This window comes from Mugil cephalus, chromosome 21 (assembly GCF_022458985.1).
Source record: "Mugil cephalus isolate CIBA_MC_2020 chromosome 21, CIBA_Mcephalus_1.1, whole genome shotgun sequence".
Taxonomy (NCBI): Eukaryota; Metazoa; Chordata; class Actinopteri; order Mugiliformes; family Mugilidae; genus Mugil; species Mugil cephalus.
The window spans coordinates 7,276,625-7,303,952 of NC_061790.1; the positions used below are offsets into that span (position 1 = coordinate 7,276,625).

Genomic DNA, 27,328 nt, shown 5'->3' on the forward strand with positions numbered 1-27,328 from the left:
TATGATATTATGTACAAAATAACACTGCCGCCCATAAATTCTTGATAAATAAAGTGTATATCCTCTCAAAACTTTAGTTTAGTCTCTTCTGAGCATATAATTGATGAGCATAAATAGGAATAAAAACAGGAATGTGTATAACAGGGGAATTACTCCTGTGTTGATTGATCCAATTATAGGACGTTACTTTTGCATTTGGTAAAAGTTGAGCTTATTTATCTGTATGCAACTATTAAGTATATTCCCCACCACTAAATTGATTGATAAATGAAATTAATAATAAAAAGTTATCATTATGAAACAGTTGCTAATTCCCTGTCGGTCAGACTAATTTAATAATCGACCGAACATGTCAGCTGTGCATGTAAAGAGTGTCGAGTATAAGGTAGCTTAATCCAAACTGTTAAAGTAGCTAGCAACTAAATCTGTCAGACAAATGTATTGCGAAGCGATAGAAGCAAAAAGTGCAATATTTCCCCCTGAGGTGATTCAAGTAAAGTGTAGATATTCACGTCAATCGACAATCTGCCCAGCAAAAACTTAAAATAACACCATTTTAATCATTCGTTCAAACAACATGTCAAACTTCAGCGTCCCATCACAGGACGCCATCCAAATCCACTCCAACGCGTCCGAATTCCAAACCACACACGTCACGTAGTCTTGTGAGTCAGACCATGATCTGCCAGTCTCTCTCTCGGTCTCCTCAGAGCTGCCGGTTCAGTTTCTGCGTTTGCTTCTCTTTGGTTTCGAAGGCACTCTTGGTGTTGAACAGGTCGTCCACCGAGTCGATGATCTCCTGCATTTCCCTGGACAGGTCGGAGTAGCTCTCCTTCAGCTCGTCCTGCTGTTGCCTCAGCTCCGTCGCCGCCTTCACCAGCTCGGACGCCTGGTGGCTGCAGTGGCTCCGCAGCTGCTCCACGTCCGACAGCAGCACGTCCATGCTTTTCATCAGCTGCTCCAGGCGGTCTGCGGTCACCTCGAACTCCGCGGCGTCCGAGCTCCCCGCCTCACTGTTGTCAGGCTCCCGGGTCTCAGCTTCTTCCTTTGGCTCCGTCTCCATCTTCCCCACCACCACCACCACTACCTGATACTCAAGTCAGGCTTCAGCAAAAAAACAGATATCTAGAAGGAAAGGGAATCATTTAGCTGCAGAAAGGATTCAGACAGCGAGCAATAGCTGAGAAAAGTCAAAGATGTAGAGCTGCTCCAACACCCTGGTTTCGTCTCAGCCGGTGAGGAGTTTAAGCTCCTTGCAGGGGGTGAAAAATGCACTCCTGACTAATCTCCTGTGCTTGTGCGCACCTGCGTGTGCAAGTGTTGGTGTGTATAGACATATGTGTGCCCGGGTGCCCTTTCACTGACATGTGCCGTCCCGTAATCCAGTTAAGGCAGCTATCCCGAGGAACACGCTCCCCCCCGGCCGCGCGCCGTTGCAGGCCGGGATGAGCGGCAGGCGGGACATCAGATTACGTGGCTCTTCCCTCCTCCCCGAACCTTTTCACTGCCTCGGCTGTCTGAGTAGACAGATTAACCCCGTCCTTGTGAACTCATCTGCGGGGTGGCTTTAACACAACACAGACACACACATGCCCAGTATAATCCCTCTTCTACTCTAGGCTCGACTGTTGTGAGTGTGTGGGGGTATTACAGTAACCACACTGAGGGTGCGGCGAGACATGTACGTCTTCGCTTACACCATAAATTTCACCCAGCTCCCATTCTGCATGTACAGCTGGGTGGTAAATTAAGCAGTTCGCACAATCAAATGTATCTCAGTCAAAGTGTCCAGTTCAGCAGTTTATTTTTATTTATGTTTTTGTGGAATGGCGCCCTCTGATGGTTAATCTGCTCTTCAGGAAGAGAAAATGCTAGCACTGTTATCTGGCTAAATGTATTTCTCATGCAACGGTAATGAAGTATGTCTCAATGAGGTAGAAACGCTTGAAAAAAAAGTAAAATGGGCAATGTATAAATTGTTGTTTTATTTTCATCAGATTACAGTAAATCTAGTTAACTTGCTAGCGCAGAGGCCTTCAACACTGGGAGATGAAGTAAGGACCCCCTACCTACTATGTGTCTTCTATATTAAACTAGCACTATTTGCAAATATAGTTGTATTAAATATTAAGCTGTAAAAATAATACACAGGTTCAAATATTCATTTATATATATATGCATAGCTGCAATGTTAGCTTCTCTTGTGCTAATATTGCAGCGTGCAACTGGGATTTCAACTGGGGACTGAATAGGCTCTCAACCAATTGCGGGGAACCTGACAGAGTCAGCGTGTAATATGCAGCCTCGTGATTGGCTCAGCAGCGATAGGGGGCGGGGCATACTGTGTACAGGAGGCTTAGCTCTGTTGGGGTGCGCTGTTGAGGCAGCTCCTTCATCGCTGAATGAGTGAAGTGTTGACTGAATTATAACGTCTTCTGCCTCCATTTATCCCTTTACTGAAATATGTTGGATTCATGTTAATTTGTATTTAAAGACATTTAAATTTGTGGGGGGAAATTATATATATATATATAAAACTGTCTAATCAACCAAAGATTTTGCAACTCCCCCGCAGTACCTCCACGGACCCCCTAGGGGGCACGGACCTCTGTGTTAGTGTATTCTACATAAAACTGCATCTTTGTGCCGTGTTTCCGTAAATGTTTCCACGCGAAAGCACATATTTATTTTAGCATTTTATGTATAAAAAAAATTAAACATTAATAGAGTTGTAAAGGTGCAGTTATGATGAGCGAGAAGCAAAAAAAATGTCTGACAGCAGCATTTTGGACCCACCCAGAATGCAACAGTGAAATGAGAAAAGCACGTGTTGTGGAGCATGTTAAAGAGCCGGGCAGAGGCAACAGCCCTTTAAATGGCTGCAAAGATAAGGAGTCTACATGATGACCTCACCGCCACAAATCTCTTATCAAAACGGGACAACATGCTCGGCGGAGGCCGGGCTGGAGGGAAGACTCCCCTTATTCTCAGAGTAGAATAAGATACAGCGGTGTAAACACTGGCTGTATCAGGAGAGCAGAGAGGAATTGTCAATTTGGGACAGAAAGTTTTGGAAGTTTTTGAACAAAAATGTAATTGGACAAAAAAGATTTGTTAGTTGCACCATTTACTTTGTAACAATATAAATATGTTAAAACTAATATATAAATATGTGTCATAAAAATGCAAAGTTGGTGGACGCTGTGATAAGCAGACAGTGTCATATTTGTTTTGTTTTTTTGTGCGTGCCGTAAATGTAAATAGCTACAATAATGTGGCAATGATATGAATGGAAGCAAGTCTATAATGTGTTAGATTCAAACAATAAATTCATTATTTGCCCAAGTAGAAACCCATAAACATGAGCCGGAACGATAGAGAGAAGAAAAAAAAATGATTCATAACAGTTCTTAACAAAAGAATAAAACAACATGAACCTTCTGAACAGAGCAATACAACAGAAAACTACAAAGACACAGACTGCATCTATTCTAGTTCTATAATATTGAACAAAACAGACGTTTTTTTTACTTTTTACATGCATTTTTTTAGAGTCTCACTCATCATTGCTGCAACTCCATAGCGCTATTAATCAATAAAATTGAAAGAGGAAGAAGAAGAAAATGAGCTCTTACTTGCGTCTGTGGTTATTTACTGGGAGCATCCGGGCTTCAGCGTGCAGGCTGAAGATAATCTAGATTGTGCGTGAAGCGTGGATCCTGTCCAGGGCACGGCAGGGGTCTCGCAGGCGGGTCCACCCCACACACAGACTATATATTCACCCACTGTGACGACAGCTATAATGTTGCTATTTTAGTCTCAATCTGTTTATCGTCAGTTAAACACATAATCCTCAGTTGTTTTACCCTGAGTTTGTTCTACACGTCCTCCTGACCAAGTTATCTTCAGGTTTCCTGAAGAGGAACTCAATCCAGTTCGAAATTTTGCAGTTTATTTCATTTTTTTCCTCTCCATGCACATTGTTAAATGTTACATCATTAACAGACAACAGGAGTTGTTGCCTTGGCAACTATCTTAAAGTTGCAAATTTCAACTAGGAGCTCACTTCCAAAAAAAATGTAGTGTTTCTCTGTGTTTTGGATGCATGAAAAGTTGAAGGTGATATTGATCGGTAATAGAATTCTGCATGGCTGCGGTTTAAAATTGCAAGAATCAGTATTACATACATCAGTCTGGCATAACATTATGACCACCTTCCTAATATTGTGTAGGTGGCCTTCAGGTCCTGTGGGTGGAGGGGAGGGGCCTCTGTGGCCTCTGATGTTCATAAATTAATATCCAACTTTGTGAGAACCCTGGAAGAAAAGCTGATGTTCTCTGAATCCACAAAAACACACAAAATCAACCAAAATAAATAAACCACTGATTATTAATGTTTGTATACATAAATATAAATATGTATGTATCTGTAGTATGGATCTATATGTAACAAAATGTTATAATATATTTATAGTATATAGTAATATAAATTTCTGTAACTATTATTTATTGGTAATTAGCATCATATTTATGATGTATAATATAATTATATACTGTATATTGGTGCAGTTGATTGATTATATATTAGTACATTTTGCACATTCAATCCATTCATTATAAATAGGGACATTCAATATTGCAATGAATCATAGGGTGATAAGTGGGTAGGAGTTAATATGTTTGTATCCAAAAGGCGTTGAAGAAAGGCAACTGGGCTCCTCCGATTAGCTTCCGAGAGACTGGTGGGACGTTGAGGTTTAAATACTCTTCTAGAAAATTCTTCAAGTCCAGTTGCCCTTATTCAACACCACCTGGATGACTGACAACCTTCACAGACACCTCTTCCTGCTCCTTTTCGAACTTATGTTTGTATATTTTTCCCTTTTTTCCTCTTTATTTTTATTTTTATCTGAAATAAACATTCATTCATTCATTCATTCATTCAACTTAAACATAAAAAAGTGTAAAGCTTGAAAATACTTAAAACGTATTTCTTGCAATTCTCATATGTCTCCACATGGGGGCAGCCTAACTCTTTTCTGTGTTTCAGTCCTTCAGTTGTGGGGAAAGTTTGAGCTTTGACTTGAATTGACTCTTTTACCAGTAGCTATCCTTGCACGTGTGCTCTTTACTTGCTTTCTTTGTGCCAACGTTCATATATCATTTATAATTGTTTGCCTGGGTCTAAAGTTACAGAAGTGTTTGTAAGTAAGATGCCATGCGTGCACGTACGTATCGTGGAGCTCCCGCATGTTGTACCATTTAAGTGCCAGCATGTGTATTCTGTGAATGCGAGTGCTGTGTGGGGGTTCGCGGGTATGGATTATTTCGCCCTGGGTCATATTCAGAGGGGCCAGCCAAGCGTGAGGCGGGGAGGAGAAAGGGGGCATTGTCATGGTCCAGATGAGTGTCAGAGGTGCCACGAAAAATAGATTCGCTCGTGAGGGTTTAACAGAAACACACTTGCAACAAGCGCCCGGCCCTTCAGACTACGTGACCGTGCTTGAACCCCTTTTACAATAGCAGAGAAATGTGTCAATTTACATGGTCTGGCATTTGTGTGTGCTTGTAACTGGTTTCACTGATTAGCATGGGAGGATCGAGAAAGATAGACAACAACAAAAAAAACACAAAAGGTGTTTTTATTCTGGTCTGAATAATGACTTAATGATAAAAGGGGATTTTCCTAAAGGTTGATTTTGTTCACTTGAAGCATCAGGTGGTTGATGTTTAACAAATCAAGGGACTTAAACGCAGATAAGATCGGGCTAAACCTTGCGGTATTACATATACAGTAGATAAAAACATTCCCATTACTCAGAACTTAAGTTTCGTCCCCACCTTCTTGTCCCTGCCTGTGTCCTTATCGCTTTCGTTCTTTGTCTTGCACAAACAATCCCCACCCCAACATCTGGTTCGCCTCCGGGGAAGGCTTTCAGACGAAACGCCATCATCACCGTTCACAGCAGAAGAGGAGCTTCATGACAGTGTTTCCCCTCCGTGATTTACTCCGAGAGCATAAGAAAAGCTCGGTGTCACTGAAAGAATGGGAGAGTTATGGCCCAGCGCTGCCTCGGTCCCCCGGACCCTTGGGGAACCAGGGGCTTGCCGCAATGTCTTTACCCTCAGAGCTGTTACACTATTTATGGACTCTCCTGGGTGCACGAGGGGGCCCAAGATTTACGGGTCTCCATCTGGTGTTGTGTGCGTGGTTGTGGGGGTGGGGGGTATTGTTGTTGATGCTGGAGACGTGAAGTTATAGATGGAGTCTCTCTGCAGTGATAGCCATGGGTGGAAGTGCGAGGATCGGTGTCTGGGTGAAGGTAGTAAATCATATGGGATTGTCAGTTTGCCTAATTTAAAGTGTACGCATTGATGTGTGAAGTGGCTGAAGTTCTCCACTGTCAAGAGAAAGAGAGATTTGAAAATTCCTTCAGATGTTTCAAGTTGTACAAAACAAACGCTCAACTGTCAAGACACGTGAATGTATAAAGGACAATCCAAAATGTATCATTTATTTAATACATATAAATATTAAAGCTCCACAATATCAGCCACAACATTATGAACACTAACTGGAGAAGTGGATGACAATGACAATCTTGTGACAATTCGATGTTCTGCTGGGAAACTTCTGGACCTGGGATTGGTGTGGATGTTATGTTCGACATGTACCAGAACCAGAACAGGCACCTCCACCCCATAAAAATGACACTCCTTGATGGCAAAAAATGGTTTGGGAACAAAAAAACAAATTCACTAGATCCTAAACTGTTCAAGTGTCTTTGGATGATCCACTTAGGCTCCTCCCCTCAACCCATTGGACCCAAAGACCCCCCACTAACAACATCCTGTTTCCAGACACCACAGGATGCCCTCAGAAGGACCATTCTCTGATGAGTCGCGACTGCTTTGGAGGCACAAGGGAGGCCTACACAATATTAGGAAGGTGGTCATAATGTTACGGCCGATCAGTCTATTTGCCCTTGTGACTTAGTGGAAACCAAAATGGGGGGAAAAAGTCTGCCAGCAGACAGACATTTATATTAGAAAATCTATAAAAATGAAAGCAGCAAAGCCAAAACGTCAATTAAAAGCGCCACAATGAACACACCAAAAAAAAGGCCAACTGGCACAAAAATCCCACACTTATAAGAAACAAAATAGCTCCCCATACCATAACATTTAAAATCTGAAGAGCTAGGATTAGCAAAGATTAGCTAGGATTAGCTGGGATTGGGTTCGGATTGGCTAGGAGGGGCTACGCTCGTACCGAGTTGGCGTCTCTCAATAAATCATGCAATTCAGTTGGTCGTGCTGATGAGATGAAACTGGAAAAAAAGGAATAAAACTGTTTCTCTTCTCTTAAAGTGGATCGCTAACACGATCAGCCAGATGGGGCCAATCTGTCCCACGGACTCCACCAGCGATTCACACGGCTTGGTTAAATGAGAGGGGTTTGCTTGGTGCATCATGGAGCCTAACGCACAAATGAGTGTGTTAGTGTTAAACATCTTTATCCATATTCCTGGTGAGAAACATGCACCATCATGCTTTGTTTGCACACGCACGCCTTAACAAATTACTTCACACCTTGACTCACAGACCAACCGTTTCTTTTGCCGTTTGTAGAGTGAAGAAATGAGTGTAATGTCAGATGGTACTAAAACATCCAGTTTCACCTTTCACCTATCTATGCTTGATTTCAGTCATCAGCTACAATTTCTTACAAAGGGAGTGTCAGCTAAAACCCCTTAAAAACAGAAAGACTTGATGCCTTCTGAGGTTATGCCATTGTGGAAAAACAAAAAAAAGATGATTCTGTAGCGTAACAAACAAGCGGGGCTCCACCCAGATCCCTCAGATCTGGATCAGTTTCCTTGAGATGTTTCCTTTTTCTGGTAAGTGGGTGGGATTCCCGATCCCGTCCCTCCAGGGGAGTACAAGTGCCTGAATAGCTGATCTTCCAATCAGACCTCCTCCGCTTTCATTCCATGCCAGAGCATTTCCTCACCGCTGTCAGAGAAATAACAATGTCGAGCCTCTGCTGTGAATTCTTCTGAAACTCCATTCTTGCTAAATGTTGTCTGCGTCGGGGAACTAAAATATTTGCGTCCAGAACGGGCTCCCAGTTGTGGAAAATGTGTGATTTATGTTCCTAGTGGGCGCTGTTAAAGAAACTACAGTGACTCATCTTACTGGTATGGAAGTGGATGACTGAGTCGGAGGCTTTACCTTAAATAGAACCCATAAAGCTGTCTCTCGCTCTATGACCTGATCGGTGGACCGTGCCGGGAACAATCAGAACAAACAGCAGGCGATCCTGATCAAAGACCTTGGAGGACATGCAGGGGTATCCCGGTCCAGTGGCAGGGATGTAATTTAAGGTGGAATGCATCAAGTTGACCCTCTCGTGACTCGTGCCCATTATGAATGTCTAATGTGTCCAGAGTGTCCGTGGAGTGAAGCATCTGGGCCTGTTTCGTGATAAGTGATACATCTGACACTGATCTGCTCGGCAGCCCAGAGTGCTCCATTGTTGGACCTCCGCTGCACCTGACGTGCGACGCTTGCCAGCGCCGCACTCCCTTAACAGAGCTTTAATTGTTTTATATTCCTCACACATTCTTGGGCTCGCGGTTTCACCTCGGCGCGCGCGCTCACGCGCACGTGCGCTCGCACACATGTCGTCGTCGTGCGCTCGTGGGACCCTGTTTTTCCTCTCCCGACGAAGCGATCCGCTTGGCTAGCTGTGCAAATAAATACGAGCGTGTGGGAATGTGGCCTTTTCCAGGGAAAAGTGAAACCACATTTTATCCGAGCAGAGTCGGGCCGAGAGCGCTGGGGCGCTGAAGGAAAATTAGAACCCCACCTCACCTGGATCACATTGTTCAATGTGTGTGATCTAATATTCACAAAATACAGTTTGTATTAACCATCCTGTTACCTTCACTTTAATTTTTTATCATTGGTGTCAAATGGACTCCAGCAATTTAAAGTTTCTGTGTCAGGTACTTCATGTATGTCTATTGACGACCATCAATCATATAATTAGAGACATTAAACATTGAATAGGGTCAAAGTGACCACAAAGAAAACAGGAGGCTTAAAGAAAAATGTGTGAAATTCCTTCTTACCGCACAGAAGAAGTCCAATTCCCATTCACACATCCCACAGCTAAATGACACTCCCATCAGCTGTTTGATAAATATTTTTGCATCATCATCTGGAGCTGTCTTGCTTTCCCTTTTATTTATTTATTTTTTTCAACTTTTGGACATGTTCTGGCATCTCTGACAGGACCTCATTTACTCTGTCAAGCTGGGAAACGGGTTTCAGGCACCGGGGGAAATCTGGAGCTCCTCTGCTCCTCTCCTGGCTAATTAGCGAGTGAACTAATTGCGCGGCTAACTTTAGCAAAGCGGCAGCCTAGTTCCATCTGTCCGCTATCTATCTAAAGAAGGGAGGGAGGTGGAGGAGGAGCCTGCCGGTGACATCCTCGCTCCTTTTAGACACTTTCTAACGAGAGCTTGTTACCTTGGGAGCCTGAGAATGAGTCCGGATTGCAGAGCTCGAAAGGAGACTTAAGATCATGTCGCCAAACACAGTTTCATGCTGTGGGACACACACAACCTGGATCCTCTGGAGTGTTCATCAGACTGTTAAACAACCAATGTATTTTCTCTATCTATGCAAAACAGCTCAGGTTTGATTTCATGTAGCCAGATAATTTGCAGATACCATCGGTGGCTTTCTTCCTCTATTCAAACACACAACACAGCTCGCCAAACTTTTTAGTGGCGCTCATGGCGTCAAACAAACTGATAAAGAAAAACCTTTTCTACCAGAAACATCAAGGATGTCTTTCTACAAAGGTGAACGTACGCCGATCAGACATAACATTATGACCACCTTCCTAATATTGCGTAGGTCCACCTTGTGCCTCCACAGCAGTTGTGACTCATCAGGGAATGGACATGGGCTTTTTGAGGGTGTCCTGTGGTGTCTGGCATCAAGATGTTGTTAGTGGAGGGTCTTTGGGTCCTATAGGATGAGGGGAGGGGCCTCTGTGGATCCTGCAGATAGTTTGGAATCTAGTGAATTTGGAGCAGCAGAACAATGTATTGTCATTGCAACTGACGATGACCTGGAATTCCAGTACCTCTGTTGTATTTTAGATCAGCTCTTTTGGCTTGAATTTACTTCTTATTATGTGGGCTCACAGCGTCTGACGCTCATAAGACTGCACGCCGAGCGGGCAAAGTCCGACAAGCACTTCACTCAGCTACCATATCGTCAGACGGAGAGGTTTCACACGCGTTCTCATCTACGCTGCCCGATAATAATGGCTCTCGTTGGAAGCTCTAAACACTGCTCCCTTTGTGGCAGACGAAACCAAAGTTTGTCTGAGGTGAGCCAGAGGCTCTGGAGGTTCGACGACCTAGACTTCCCCTCCTATATCGTTCTCTCAAGGTTGAGGTTGATGAGGAAAACAGGCTCCGGTTTCCAAAAGACCCCCAGCCTGCCCTCCTGCCCCTCCTTCCTGCTGCTGAGAGGATCTTGACAGCCAGAGTGTCTTACTGAAGTTAAGTAGGTGGATGGAAGTGCTGTCCTCTGACTTATATATTAGATGTAATCCATCCAACAGACTGCAGGTGACGGGTGGAAGAAGATTATGATGGATGGATGTAAAGTCGAGGTTTGTAGGAAGCAGCGGGTCGGGTTTCTGGGAAAGTGAGAGGAAGGTCATAAGGGAGGGTGGCAACTTGAAAGAAATGGAGCACGGTGGGACTCGGAGTCTGAAAGTTTCAGGAGGAGTCATCTGGCAAAGAAAGCATACATACCCCGCGCTGAATGGACTTCTTTTTATAGAAATGGAGAGCTGTGTCACAAGGCAATGCAAAACAGACCCAGATGCACAACACAGGGCAGAGGATGACTGTCAGGCTAAGGTAAAGGCAGATAGGATGCAAGCCACGACTAAAAGGGGTGGCGCTGAGATGCATCCAGCAGTCTGGCATTCGAGGTGACAGGTAATGATTCTGGCACACGGACAGGTACGGGTCGCAGACAACACACCGTTCTTAGATGGCAGGGACTGGTGAGACACAACACAGGTAGACACAACAAACCGGCGAGGAGTGGTTGAGAGACACAGGTAGATGGCATGCAGACTCACGCTCACACTCAGAGGCAAAACAAAGCACATAAGGGAGGGAACAAACAGAAACAAGGAACAGAAAGAGCCACGTGAGCTGTTTCTGATGTAGACTCATCCCACGTAGAAAAAGAGACAGAATACATGTTTTACTTGGGATTAGGCGGGCCCAATTTAACAACTCCAATAGTTCCCTGATGTAAAACACGGTTACATACCATGGACTGCTTAGTAAGATTGCCTCCAGCTGTTGCCATCTCTGCAGTGCCTGACCCCACCTAACTCCAGGCCAGATCAAAAACAGGCGAAGAGGTGGAGTGTGATTGTAGCTGAGGTAGAGAGGTGACATCTAGATAGGTAGCAACCACTTAAAGTGGCCATATACCCAATTAAGTAAAAATAACTAAAGGTCTCACTACACTTTAAATGGGCGAGTTATTTAAAAATGTATTGCTTTTGCTGTGCACACAGACCAAAGCCTCTAGTGGCCATTGATGGAACTGCAGTCTTCATACTTAGGTCTTCATTTTTCTCTTCATTTTTCTATTTTGACTTTTCTATTTAATTTTTTGAATGGGTCTGACAGTTGCCTCAAAAATATATTATATACTTTTATGTCAAATGGTATTTGATCTCAGGCATGACAATTCTTTTGAATGATACAATGCACATTTATTTATGTCAACTGCAAAATAAAATATATTTAATAATCAATGTTGAGTTTTAAGACGGTGCGGAAAGGAATTATTTTGCCCTTAGGAACAAAAGGCACGAACAAAGGGAAGGTCTTCTTGTCCTTAAACACTTGTTGTGACAAAATCTAAGAAAAATTGGATCATCGTGAGGATCATATTTTCAGTGCGGCTCTGGACAACTTGACACCACGCAGTGACATAACGTAAAAAAAAAAAAAAAAGGTTAAGGAGAAAAGAAGTGCAGGGACGCCAGACATGATCAATTTCGCTCTGTGAACTGACAGTGATCTGTGGGGAGGGGCCAAATGTTCCACCCTGAAGGTCAGACACTAATGCCTCGCCGCCGCAAGGTGCGTCTGTGCTGCTGTTATGCTCATGACTTTTTACATAACGCCACAGGTTAGGAATCTTTTCACCAATCACGTCCCATTGTGAAGTATAAAACAAGTGTGGGATTAGATTTTCATTTCACGTAACCGATCATTATCTGATCCTGACTCCCAGTCAACCATTTTATCGTGAGATATCATCTGTTCTGGCACCTCTCAACCACCTACTTCTATAACTAGCCTTGTTTTTGTTTTGTTTTTTGCGGACTTACACCGGTACATCGGAGGTAGAAAGAAAACAGCTTCATTGTTAATCAGTGAACTCAGTAGAATAATAAAGACTAGGCTGAAAGTGTTTCCTGAGGGATTTTGTATGAGGCCAAATGCGGTGATGACGGACCCACAGTAGTTTCTTCCTGTGCTGATTAGATAGCGGCTTGCTGTCTCCCAGTTCCGTGTGAACTATGCAGTGTCCTGTATGCACCCAGGCCAGACTACATGCAAATAAGCCTATTTAAATGTATATTATTGTATTTATAGTTTCTTTTCTGGCCTAGTTGACTTTCTCTAGACAGTCATTTTTTTTTTTTTAAACAAAGGTAAAAATGAAAACGGCATTGTTTCATTTGCATTTCCACCTCAGGAACTTTCCTAAGAGAAGAGGGAACTTTTAGAGGAAGTCAATGCATTTGCACTGCAGCGAACAGGCCCTTAATTAAGTTCCAGGGAAATTATTGATCTTCCCAAAAACTCCCTGCTTGGGGTTGCTACTTTGGGGGAAGGGCCTGTGGCAACAAACAGTTCGAAATTGGTCAAGTTCTCGCAGCATTTTATGTCACGATTAATCTCCTTCCAGACAACAGCTTCTAAACATCTGTTTACTGTCCTCGCATTTCAGCATCCAGCGGTCATGTTTGCAAAGTAATAAATCACGATCATGCTAGCTGTTGTCAAATGTTGCCATTTTGTACATCGCCATCATCATATAGTCTTTTGCATTACCGCCACCTACTGGACTGGAGTGGAGTAGTAAAAAAGGATGTTGCTTTTTAATTCGTCTGCAGATTGGATTACCTCTTCTCGAATCTTTAGACTGCATCGCAAACAAAGACAACAAGTGGTTTACAGGGACCTTTTAGTGACTTGACAAAAGTTCCCAGTACTTTGAAAATAATCACGACATATCAGCTTAATAATAAATGTTGGACCAGTTAGATTTGGTCCAAAATACGAAGTCTCAAAAATCTTGTGGGGTCCACACAAAAATACATAAATGCATTTGCCTATTCTGAGAAAAGTGGGCTGCATAAAAAAGATGCACAATGCTAATAAATGAATACGCAAACTAATCTAATCTGTAAAACGTCTTTCATCTATCATTCAAGCAGCTTCGATTCTAAACAGTTTATCTTTATTCATTTATTTTTTTACACGTCTCAGATTTCCCCGAGCTAAATGTACAAAGAGCCTCAGTATTTTCTCACTACATCAGCATACATAATGTGGGTGCCACATGGGCAGCGATCAGAGATGGCATTACACACCCTCTGAGGCATTTCCTGCTTTCTTCATGGCTTCATGTGCTAATGTCCATTAATCCTGGCAAACTTGTAGCTTTTTCTGTCTCGGCGTCTCAAATCACAAAGGCTGTCTCTCTCTCTCTTTCTTTCTTTCTCTTTCTCTCTCTCTCTTTCTCTCTTCTGTCTCACAGTCGTCACACTGAACTGAAAGCGGCAAAGCGGGGCTCCCGGCATTTCATAGCCGATGGTGGAGATAAGCTTTCTCTTGTGTGTGTGTGTTGTCGTGCATGCATCCATAAAGCTTGTGTGTGCACGTGTGAGAGGAAAAACTTTGGTGAGGGCCCGGCCCCGGAGGAAAGACTGTCTGGGAACCGATGCCAAGCTGGTGTCAAAAAATGTCTGTGAGCAAGTGCTAATAGAGGTTTACAGATATCAGATCACGAGCTAAGCACAGTGTTCGACCCTGTAACACATTTTTACTGCACCGCTGTGTCTACAGGGCTTGATCAAAAGGTTTTCAAGCCCTACGCCGTATACACGTGTCATCTAATCATAACTAGCATGCACAGTCTCAGTCAAATCCATAATGAAATTTATTATGTCTGCCCTCATTTTTCAATTAAATAACAGGCTTTGTATGCGCGACAGCAGAATGGGCCTATTTTTGGCATCTCCTCTGTCATATTGTCCTTTGACACCCGCCACCATTTATCTCCTATAGCGTGACTCAGATCAGCGGCCGTGTTTGCCATGTCTCCTCCACAGTCTGCCACAGATAAGCCGACCTGGTGTGGGCCCATGTTAATGTCATGATTAGAAAAAAAACATCTCGTTTGTTCCTGCATCTTTGGCGTCTGTAAAGCATCTCTGAAGTTTTTTTTTTTTTCATCCACGTGCGGGACTTTTTTTTACAAGCAGCTGTTTCTCCTGGTGTTAACCGCGATAAATGTCGTTGCCCATCTGGCTAGTTTTAAAACCAGTTTGAGTTATTGTCCTTGTTCTGCTGTTAACAGCACATGCTTAAAGACGCTAAGTGATTAGATGTTTTACAGTAGTTCATACAATAAAAGATATATTTCAGAGATTTGTACAATAACAAGAAAATGAAGTTCTCACTGGTGTGAGTAAAAATAGTAAAATACACAGTGATGATAGTAAGATGCTGTGCTTTAACACATGTCATATCTATGTAACCTTCATTTTTACACTCAACAAAAAGCCTCCAACTTGATTTAACATTACTCTGAAACAGTTATTGTGAGGACTCACATGGAGAAGGAACATTACATTTTTATGCTGCACAAATCACAAGGAAAACTCGATGTCTGGTCCGACCCATAGAAAAATGAAGTATTTATATATGTTTCAGACTGCACTGTAGTTGCACTATAAATATGCATTCTTAAGGTTTTCTTGAAGGCGTTTCATCCAAGCGGTATTGTTGTCTAACAATGGGAAACCTGTGACGGGAAGAATCTGTTCTGATGGTGTTTTTCTTCCACATTGAATGAGACTCCCGCCTCAAGGCGTGAACGGGGCTGAAACATTTTTTGGGACAAATGTTTAGAATGAGCTGTAAATCAAGGGCAGATGTTGACTCAGTCCAGCTGCCCCGTTCTGAGAGGGACTGACATTACGCATGCAGGCATGTCCTGTTAGGATGGTCGGTGTTATTCTGTAAATGGTTTTAATGTTGTGGCTGATCGGTGTAGATCGACGTAGATGTATTCCTTTACTCAAATTTCGAACCATATGTTGGTAAACATCTGCGATAAAGATTTGTTAAAGGGGAGAATGAATTGGAGGATGCGGGCATCGATCCCGCTACCTCTCGCATGCTAAGCGAGCGCTCTACCATTTGAGCTAATCCCCCGCGGCACAACATACGAAAATAACGCTACGCAACCAATCAGACGATAGCGACTCTTATTCAATGGAAAAAGCCTATTTTCTACAATATGTTCTATATAAAGCATCTTGCCCTGTTATCAATAACAGTTAGCCTACTACAAGCACGTTCAGTTGAAACCAACTCGCAAAGTAGTATCAGGAATCATCCATTTTTTATGCCAAATAATAATAATAATGATGATGATAATAAAAAATCTTCAAAAGATACCACCAAGCACAAATGGAAGGCCAAAAAACAAACAAAAAAAAAACAACATCACAACTGCTCATGTATGTACATAATGAGGGGGACATAAACACAGTTAAATGCAGGAAATCTTTATCTGGAGATCAGGAAGTCATTTTGTGTCTCCCACAGCACAAGTCATCTAAGATAAAGGCCTGTTTTGAACAGAAACCATAATTCCCCCGCGTTGCAGAGCGTCGCATGACATGTCCGGGCTCTGTGAGCTTGAAGATGTTATTAAATTACACTAATTTAATCAGGAATGGCTTTAATCCGTCCGAAAACTACAGCTGCCGAAGGAGGCTCAAATGACAAGATCCAATGGGCAGTATCATCATTTTAACTCGATTTAAACCTATATATATTTTGAAAATCATAACGTGCGACTAAACTTTAGCTCTCGACAGTAACATAATTGTTTTTCAAGGTTTCCTTTAAGTTCATGACCGCTGACATGGACTCAAAACTATTTGCACCGTGAGACTTCCACTTAAAGGAAAAAATGGCCAGGCAAGCCTTCACACGTCGAGAGAAAAACTGTTATTAGCCCACTATAATTTCTTTCACTGAAAAGTAGACGCTGACACGTTGAGAGGAGGGCAACGTCAAGAGACAGCTTTGGCATTGTTTGTCTGTTCAGCTGATACCTGGGGGGAAATCCTTATCACTCCCAGGATTTGAGCGGTTTCAGTTGACAATGAAGTCATCCCGCTGTGAGAAAGATGATATTATATAGAAAGGCAGCGAGGCTAAACCTATCCCCTGGGGGGTAATCGCTGAGGCCACGACCTCGCCTCCACCAAAGGTAACAGTCACCAGATGACAGCAAGCATGAGGGCTATAAATCAAAAAGTGAAGGAAAGACCTTTTTTTTTTTTAAAAAAAAATATTATTATTAACAAAGCTGTTTGTTAAAAAACACAAGATGTGATAAACATCAGCTTTACTTCAGTATTTCTCAAGAAAACAAGATGATGTAATTAACTGTAAACCTACTGTAAGTTCTAAAGTGAATGTGAAAAATGGTAGATATGGCCGTTCAGATCTTCCACCTCGCCACCCAATGTGCATACAGCCATCACAGATACTTAAGAGATTATTAACACAGAGGAAAGACTGGATCACTGATAAACATCAGGGTAACCAAATGTGTTCCATGGTGTTATTAAATTAAATCTGAAACAACCGTGTCAGACTCAGACTTAGGCTTCACTCATCCGCAAGGGAAGTTGTTTGTTCACAGTGTTGCACATCCAAAAAAAAAAAAAAAAAAAAAAAAACACTTTTCAGACATACTGTCTGTAAAACCTACTTTTAAATTCCACAGGTTACAGACATCACCTGGAGTAGGGTGGTGTTTTCCTGCTTGAGTGAACAGTAAAAAATGTCAACGTGACAGTGAGGGAGGAACAAAGAGAAGCATCATAGTGTCAGAAAGGTAAACAGAGTCTGTCTACAGTATGTGTTTAGAGATTTTTCAGATAAGCCAATAATAAATTGTGTCTTTCGCAAGAAACTGAAATGTTTTTCTTCGCTGGCAGGAGTTGGGACGGGATCTTTCTCAGGATAATTTTAAAATGTGAAAATAAAGTAAAATAAAATAAAACAATGCATCCAAATTAATTTAGCTGGTGGAATAATTTAATTCGAACTTTATTTGTATTTAAATGTTTTGTATAGATGCTTCAGGAAAATTAAAATACGTAAACTGAATATTAATAATATTATTATAATATAATATAATTATTATTTTTGTATCAGTTTTTTATTTTTTTTTTAATTTTTTATTTCTAATGTTGGTGTGGATTTGTTTCCTGTTGTTTTCCTGTGAAGCACACAATTTCTTTTTTAGACATGGATTTTGATTTTTTTTTCCAGGTGCATGCTGATACATATATACATAATTTATTTATTTATTTATTTTTTTTGGATTACTTTTTGTCGCCTAATTTATAATCTGACTGCGGACTATGCACTCCGATCAGGTGAGCTGAGGAGTGACGCTGCGCCAGGGACCTGCGTAACGTCACCGGGAGAACCAGGACGCCGTTTTGGCGAAGTTGCCAAGTGGGGCATCGTGACTGCAGCTCAGCGACAGTGTTAAGGAAAAAAAAAAAAAAAACACTCTTGTCCGCTTTCAATGAAGAACGACTTTTCTACAGCGGCTGCACGGAGCCGAAGATTTGCTCATGTTCTCCCCGAGAGGACGCCCTCAAAGAAACACCGTGAGTGAAAATAGCCTTAATTGCACACAAATCAGGCATTTCAGACACCTTGGCGTGTGAGCGTGTAATGGGTGTCGGATCGTTTTTTGAACAATGCCGCTGGCTGCTGATCCACATGACAGGTGTGCTGCAGGTACCCACACAGTGCAGTCCTGAATGACAGAGATAATTGCTTCCAGGCAAATGCTGAGAGGAGATAATGGAGAGATGGATGGCCAGGTTGCATAATGAGGATCATGGGCCACTGAGATTCACCCATGATTATGAGCTGGCATTGGTGTAGTGTGGCATGTGATGGAAGGCAGGAACATGAAGTTCTGCTTGGCTGATGACACTTTTTTTTTTTTTTTTAACTCTGACCCTTTTGAAATTGATCTTACATAACTGGAACATCATCTTACAAAAGAGCTGTTTAGCTGAAGATGGATGTTGTACTCTTGACTCTGTGCATACTATTTATAAGAAGAAAAAAAACCCCGACTTGACAGGTTGTTATGAAACAGCAGCAGATGGATGAAGGAAGTAGAACGGCACAGTTTTTTATTTTTATTTTTGTCATTCACAGTTGACTTTCACACTGGATGACTTCAGCCTTCGTGATTAATGCTGAATATCACCACAAACCAACATATTAAGTTTTGCTTCCATGATTGACAAGGCCCCTTTGGCGCCACTGCAACCGTTCCTACTGTCGCACACTGAATTAAAAGGGTAGTCTGGCATTTTGCATTTCTTTACATGCTGGGAGTTGGATAAATAATAACAACACACAGTGTGTTTACAGCTTAATCGAGCTATGCTCTAAATTCTGACTTCCTGACCTTGATCTTCCTGTCCCAGTTTACCTGCAACGCAGAAAATCGAATAACTGACGGGAACATGTCCTCCTCCTCCTCCACACTAGGTGGCGATATGTGTTTTGTCAGTATGTTAATACCATGTTAATACAGCCCCCTTTCCAGTTGACCTATTGCGTCTATAATAGACGCTCGTCTATAAGAGTCGTTCATGCCACTGACCGGTATTTCAAACAACAACAAGATGGGTAACAGTTCAGCTTTTTAATCTCGTGCGTCTCAGCGTACTGACTGATGTTTATGACTTTACAGCCAATAAGAGTAGTTTAGCAGAAAGAGTTGAAATGAAGGGACCGGCGGACTTGGCTGTATGAGATTGTCGATGTTTCCAGGAAGTCGCTGGTCCACCATATATCTTGTAGGCCGTTTATGCTTCTGTGTCAAGTTGATGCCGTTGCTACAACAACAGTTAACTGAGGAGGTTCGGAGATCCAAACATTTGTAAGACTTGTTTTTGAAAATAGTTTGGTGAAAGTTTCAGTCGCCATTGTCCAAAGTACATAAGTAGGTCACGCCTTCTAGTTCTGCAGTACTCTAAATAACCCTTTAGTGATTCATGGACATAAATTATATTCTAATTTACAGCAGGTTTTATCTTCGTGAAAAACTAATTACATTCTCTTAAACTGAAATCAGGAAGAACTGTGAAGACAAATTAAAGATGTCCGCCTGAGTTGTATATATTCAATATATATATATGTGTGTGTATATCTATATATATATTGTGGTATGCAGATTTCATTTGATCTTTTGCTTTAAATAAGTGTTTATTTATTTTTATAGTTGGCCTATGAATGTGATTTTCATATGGCGTTGGAGCTGATGTATGCATTGTTCACCACTTTTGTGGACGAGGCTTCATCCATTGCATAGTTTACATATGTGTCTTTAATAGTGGTACACTGGGAAAATATTATTTGGGCAGCTGGTTAGTGACATCACATCCAGGTGGTAATTAGTAAAGTAAGAGATGCTAGTTTGGACACAACAAAGCTAGCTATCTCCCCTTGTTTCCAGTTCTCTGCTGCGCTAAGCTAAATGGTCCCCGCTTCCATTTCTTCAAATCATTAATGTCTTCTAATTTGAGTCAAGACAGCAAACAGAAGTATTTGCAAAAATCTTTGATTCATGTTTAGATATGAAACCAGTGTTTGTGTTACTGACCCTTCTCCACAAGCATGGCAGGTGCAGTTCTATTCTAAATCTCGTGAGAATGTAAATTGAGACATAATGACCTTAGCACCTTTGCCCCCCGCTCAGTGTGCCATCATGTAACGTTAAACCCAGGACAGAGCGGATTCTCTCCTCTCATGTCCTACCGGTAGTTTGGTCCCTTTGATTTACTGTCTTCTGGGATGCTGGGAAACAATGTAAAAACTATCGGATGGGTTCCCACGTACAGATATTTTGACGACTAGGTCATGCATTTGGATGAATTTTCTTTTTTTTTGGACATTCATGCTGAGGAAACTAAACCAAGGGAGGAAACACAGTAAACTGCCTGATACCCGTTTGCTGTACTTTGCCAGTTTTTGAAATAGAAGAGGCTTTTATATCAGTGTAATTGGTTTTGCGATAATGTTACCTCTAACAGGGAAAGAAACATTAAACAGTGTGTGAGCCAAAAGAAAAAAAGTCGCCACCTTGATTTAACTAAGCAAACAGGTCTCCTATTGAAATTGGTGTAGCGTGGCATGTGATTTTTTTTTTTTTTTTTTTTAACTCTGACCCTTTTGAAAGTGATCTTACATAACTGGAACATCCTCTTACAAAATAGCTGTTTGGCTGAAGATGGATGTTGTACTCTTGACTCTGCAGTATCAGTACATACTATTTATAAGAAAAAAACGACTTGACAGGTTGTTATGAAACAGCAGCAGATGGATGGATGAAGGAAGTAGCCTGCACCCATCATGCCTATAATGCCTACTGTACGAGCATGTGGGGGCAGTGCTGTGATGGTGGTTCAGCAACGTTATGCACAAAGAACGAGGTCAACTGACCAGGTTATTCCATCAATGGATTTTTTCTTCTGTGATGGCACGGGCATATTCCAAGATCACAATACCAGGATTCATTGGGAAAGAGTGGTTCAGGGAGCATGAGACGTCACCTTCACACATGGATTGGCCACCACAGAGTCCAGACCTGAACCCCACTCAGATTCTTTGGGACGTGCTGGAGAAGGCTTTGTGTGGGGGTCAAACTCTCCCATCATCAATACAAGATCTTGGTGAAAGATTAGTGCAACACTGGATGGAAATAAGTCTTGTGACATAGCAGAAACCTATCAAAGGCTGTCCAATGAAATATTAGAATATGAGAGTGTGGGACCTTTTTGTGTGGGAGACTTTTTTTTTGTTTGGCTGGGTAGTGAACAGCGTCCCCCATATACATCTCATCTTGTGGAAACAAAACCGAAGCGGTGACGTCTGGTCAAGTTTACGACGAGCTGCACCTGTCAAGCAGCTTTCTCCCCGTGTCTCCTGACTGATGTTTTTACTGGAGAACTTTCAGACACATGGCTCCACGGGATGTCTTTGGTCCCACGCTGTATCACGTTTCTACCTCCTGAAGATGATCTTAAATCACTCCGCAACCTGCCCTATTTATACCGAGCTCCAGGTGGTATGAGCGTACGGTTGTGGTACACTGTAACGCTTGGCGGTGGTGGTTTATAGGTTAGAAACAGCTATGAATGTGTGTATGCGCGTGTAAGTATATGTCTGCGTTTGATGTTTGACATACCTGCCTTCCTGATGTCCACTGTAATCCAACACTTTTATCTGTGTACCGCCTGAAGGAGTTCCAGATAGCATGTGGAGTTCAAACGCACGGCAGGCGGAAGAGACCCAACTGCGCTTCCATAGGAGGCTTGGCACATATCTGGAGTACTTTGGATTATGAGAGCAGTTATAGTACTGTTTGGGAGACTGATACTATAACAACATAGACAGAGTTGCTAGGGGAATGATGAACGTTTCATTTTAGCGATGAATGGGATTTTACCCATTGTTCCCATATCAGATCGTCCGTTCCAGTTCACAACCGCTTCATTTGCACAAGCAATTTTACGGCAGTTTCATGATGGGATTACCTGAATCTTCTAAGATACCTTTGTTAGTATTTTTGAAATCCCCTCTGCTAAATAATTGTTGGTGTTGAGAGATGTGATATCCCCACCCTCCCTTTTTTTTTCTTTTTTTTTTTAATCTTTGCTGGAGGCTGGATCTGAGGGGAAGGGGCAGGGTGCGTCATTGTGCAGAGGGTCATGATCTTTCACCTGCTGCTGGCAGCTTTCCCTGCTGGGAGGTCACATGTAGGAGCCGAGGCGTGGAGGATTCGACAAGAGAGGGGGGGATGCAAAGGAGTAATGGAAGAGGAAAAAAAGAGATGGCAGAGGAGGAAGTTGATGAGGGAAGACAGGGTTGAGTTATGGTGCGTTCCATTCACCTCGGAGGGCGGAAGTCGGCTCTGGGAATCGGCGTTCCAGTTACAGGAGTCGGAAAACTGGACCGAATATAACCTGGTGGAAACTTGGTGTGTTCAGTATATATGAGTACAGACTCAAATTTTCTTTAAAAAAACTAATACTAAAAAAAATAATATTATTGCTATAATATTAAACTAAATCTAGGCTATTTAAGTTACACAAACTATAAATCGATCAGATAACTTAAACCAACTCATTAATTTTTTTTACTAGAATTATTTACATTGATAAAATTTACATGACCACGCAAGGGAGAAATTTATAGAAAATATTCAGAAGTTTTAATTGTTTAATGTAAATGTAGAAAAATGTGAACAGTGAACTATTAATCACTGTTTGCCACAATGGTGTTTTGCACTGTAGTTTTACCAGGCTATTGTTTTTAGCTGTTGTTAACGCGACACTGGCTTGTAGCTCATATAAAACTTAAATTACACTGTAAAAGCATTTCAACGTATGTATGTGGAAAAATACTGTCTGTATGACCGATTTAATGCAACAAAAACTAATCAGAAGTGCTAATAAACAGAATATTACAGGAGCTTCTAACTATTGTTTACACACGGGGCAGCCATCTTGGTAAGTCAAGTCGGGGATAGTGAGGAGAAAATCTGACTTCAGAGGACGTTTCAGTTAAAAAATTTCAACTCCAAACAAGGAAATATCTGACTTCTGAGTACAAATGGAACGCACCATTCGTCTTCAGCTGTTTTTCCTTTGAACACTTACAGAACTTGAGTTGTTTCGGTGCACTGACAGTTCTGAGCCAACTCAACTCAGCATTATGACTTTCCGCAAATATATAGGGGTCACATAACTGTGGACATATGAAGGGACACTAGTGAGACAAGCAGAAATGGATATCTCTTGAATCCACAAGAGGCTTTCAGCTTCTATCATCACATAGCTCTGTCTCAATCAGACCAGGGCTTCAGCTGCACAGCTGAATGTCCTCTCTGGCTCGTCATGCAGGAAAAGGAAGCGAGCTGTGCTAACAAGCAGAGAATCCAGCTTTAAATTTAGCTTCTCCAGAGATACATGCGGGCCGCACGCCCCTTCACAAAATCCTTTGCTGGTTTCAAAGACTTTAGGGAATGTCGCTGACTTTTGGTGAATGATGTGTGAGAAGGTTTAGCACCACCCACCCATTAAAAGCTTTTATCTAGAAGTGTTTATGATGCTGCCTCTTTCAGAGAATATAACACCTGTAATTTTCTGACTGCCTACCGTGAGAGGAGATGCAAACAATGCTCCTGGCCTGGACTGACATGCAAAACATGTCCTTTCACATGCAAAGCTGGCTGGGAGCCACACAGGGTGCAGCCTAGCATATATATCGAAATGGCAATGTGGACTCATCAGCCCGTTTCACATGGTGAAAAGTTGTCTTATTTAAATCCGTTGTTCAACGTTTTGTTCATCCTTGCGCATGTTTTATGTGTTTTAAAAGTGTCGCACCGTCGCCTTGACGGATGAGCTCGCGCTGCTGCGTCCGCTGCTTCCTGTCAATTTCCAAAACGTCTGTCATTGTTGTGTGTGTGTCTGTGTGCGCGTGTGTGTGTCGGAGCACAAAAGGCTGATGGATATCGCCATGTGTTTCCTGTTGCACTCAGGTGCGTGTATGCGTGCGCGCACGTCTGCCGTTGCTCGTGTGTCTCCGCGTCCATCCCTTGTTTCCCGCGGCCCAGACTGGTGCGGCGGTCGGGAGGACATGCGGAGGCCTGTTTTGTGCTGAATGGGGGATATTTTGGGACTGTTGTGTGTTACTGTGAGACAGGCTGCCAAGGAAACTTCCTTTTTTCAAGACCGAATTACTTTTTTTCCGAACTTTTCTCCCCCACCAGATCTGGGTGGCTGAGTCGTCTATTCAGCACGAGGCCGCAGCCTTTCTATTAATAGTGTAAACTTTGTATATAGCGCGATATTAGTGCACGGTGACAGTGACAAAATAACCAGGTGGGCGCTTGCAACACCTGCAGGAAAATAGTTCCCTGCACACTTGAGATTAGGAAACGAGCGCCTCACTAGAAGCGAAAAAGGGGGACTGTCCTCTGTCAAGTCGTGCTCTAGATAAAAAACTGACCCAGCCTGTTTACCTTCGGGCTAAATACAGATAACCCACATAGAGAACCTTGACTTGTCCTGCATAACATACAGGGTCCATTGCACACGCTCACACACTATATGCAAGAATTTTACTTGTGTCATCTCGAGTGCGTGGGCCAGGATAGACAATAGCTGATGCACATAACCTATGTCGAAACAAGCTATCCGGTACCTCCAGGTTGGTGGTGATAATTTTAGCTGTGCCACTTTAAACCCACCGTTTATCCCCGAAACAAAAGCGTCTGCCCATCAGATATCGTCAGCCCATTTTCTACAGTAGCTGAAAGCATTTCCTGCACTGCTCATCCTGTTTTGGATAATCGTTTTTGTCATTCTTATTTGTTTTTATCCTGTGACATGCTTTAATACGTCACGTCGTGCCTTTGATGGTTCGACTCTTTATTTATGTGACCTGCTATTTTTTCTCTCGAGTAACCTTTTCGTCTGTCGCCTCCAAATATTTGGCTCTCTTTGATCAGAAACCCTGTCTGCACACTGAAAAACGCTGTATTAATAGATCCTCGGATTACAAAGCAAATCGGCCCCGGTCACAGTGGTGCACAGAAGTTTTGCTTGGTTGATTGAGTGAATGAGCTTTTAGAAGATATAAACCGCCACACCCTCCTACTCTTAATGCATCTACTCCTGGTGTCAAATAAAGCGTGTGTAGGCATATTTGTTCGCGACCCATTCTGTGCATCTCATAACCCAGGTTGGTGTCTATATTTGCTGAGCACATTCCAGGAGGCATACCTTTTTTGCTTGTGATTTAAGTGCATCCGTGTGCTTGAGCTTTTGTCTATACCACCCAGCCGCTACTTAACGTACTTGAGAGATCGGCTGTAAAAACATGTTTCACTTAATTACAAGGTTTGCGACGAGGAGAGGGAAAGTTTGGCCCGCTGACTTGAACGTTTGGTATGAGGTACAAATGGTAACCTTGGGAAATACTTTAATGCGTGGCCTCAGAGGAGCTTTAATAGCTACCTAGTTGAAGAAGGGCTGGTCTTAAGAAGAAGATTACCAAGATTGTATTTACTCGTGCAGCGTAGAGGTGGAGACAATGCCAACTGGGTATTTTACACAAATGTGCAACTTGATACATTTTACTTGTGTGGGGTTTTCCCATGTATTACTATAACTGCAGGTCCACTGTTAGAATGGTTACTGGATCGGTGCAGTTATTCTCTGAACTTTACCATCATCAAGTCAAATCTCTATTTAAGCCTGTGCATACAATCCATCCTCAAAGCTTGTGCTACTTAGCAAATGTTAACATCCAAAATTAGAAAGAGTATTAGTGGATATTCTAGTAGAAGCATTAGGAATTTGAAATTGTGTTGATATAATTGCTCTCACCGGCCACTTAATATTAGGTAAACCTGTTCATTTGCTTGTTAACATAAATAGCTGATCAGCCAATTACATGGCTGAAATTCAGTGCAGTTAGACATGTAGAGGTGATCAGGACAACTCACTGAAGTTCAAACTGAGCATCAGAATGGGGAAGAAAGGGGATTCAAGTGACTTTGAACGTGGTATGGTTGTTGGTGCTAGACGGGCTGGTCTGAGTATTTCAGAAACTGCTCATCTATTGGGATTTTCACGCACAACCATCTCTAGGGTTTACAAATAATAAAAATAAAAAATGAGCAGCAGTTGTGTGGACTAAGATGTCTTGTTGATGTGAGAGGTCAGAGGAGAATGGGCAGACTGGTTGGAGATGACAGAAATGCAACAGTAACTCAAATAATTACTTGTTACAACCAACGAATGCAGAATACCATCTCTGAACGCACAACATGTCCAACCTTGGAGAAGATGGGCTACAGCAGCAAAATACCACACTGGGTGCCACCCCTGTCAGCTAAGAACAGGAAACTTCTCACCAGAACTGGACAATAGAAGATTGGAAAAACGTTGCCTGGTCTGAGCGCGTTGTGTGTTTGTTGAGACAAATTCAAGAAACACTTGTTTCAAATATTTGCCTCCTCCCACCCTAAAACCAACCTCTTTTGAAGGTGCAACAGTACAATATGTACTATATCGATGCACATGTTAGTTTAATGCTTGTAACATCACCATCAGCCTAACACAGACACACACACACAAAAACGGTTTAGGAACAACTCAACAGAAAACAAACAAACAGCAAAAGGTGTTGACCTGGCCTCCAAAGTAACTAGATCCCAGAGGCCCCTCTCCTCAACCCATAGGACCCTAAGACCCCCACTAACAACATCCTGTTTCCAGACACCGCAGGACACCCTCAGAAGGACCATGTCCATTCTCTAATGAGTCACAACTGTTGTGGAGGCACAAGGGACACCTACACAACATTAGAAAGGTGGTCGTAATGTTATGCCTGATTGGTGTAGTAGAGTATTGAGTGTCGTACACTGTTGTTGCATTCCCACCGCTGACCTTGCTCAGGGTTCACCCGTGCACTTGCCATGCCGGCCCACTGCTCCCTGCAGGTTGTCTCCGTGTAAACTAAAGGCTAAAAGGTTGGAGGTCAGGGGCAGGGTGAGACGGAAATACTCTGGCCCTGAATGCAGCCGGCTAATTCCAGATAGCATGAAAGGAATCTTAATAGTAGTGTCTATATATGGGAATGGAGCCCTGTTGACACACTGCCTTATTGTACGGTGGCTACAGACGCTATCACCGGCCGCTAAGGGCCTGTAAACATTATCAAGGGCTGAATGCAGTGCTTTGTGTTTTTTGCTGAGTGCGCTATCTGAACTCCAGTCTGCATTCGGTGCGCGGTAGTAGAGAACTAATTCTGTTTAATAAGGGCATGTAAAC

The 27,328-nt window shown here is 42.5% G+C and overlaps 1 protein-coding gene and 1 non-coding gene across 2 annotated transcripts in view; one reads left to right on the forward strand and one right to left on the reverse strand.

Moving 5' to 3' along the window:
- Positions 1-15,502: 15,502 nt before the first annotated feature.
- trnaa-agc lies at positions 15,503-15,575 on the reverse strand. The gene has a single exon. It is a non-coding gene; the product is annotated as a tRNA-Ala (tRNA).
- A 2,256-nt stretch (positions 15,576-17,831) lies between these two features.
- LOC124998993 (pleckstrin homology domain-containing family G member 1) overlaps positions 17,832-27,328 on the forward strand; it is a 66,039-nt gene continuing 56,542 nt past the window's right edge. Inside the window, exon 1 of the mRNA XM_047573703.1 lies at positions 17,832-18,064. Within this exon, the coding sequence (XP_047429659.1) occupies positions 17,980-18,064 (85 nt within the window). The 5' untranslated portion in view covers positions 17,832-17,979. The remainder of the gene's footprint in view (positions 18,065-27,328) is intronic.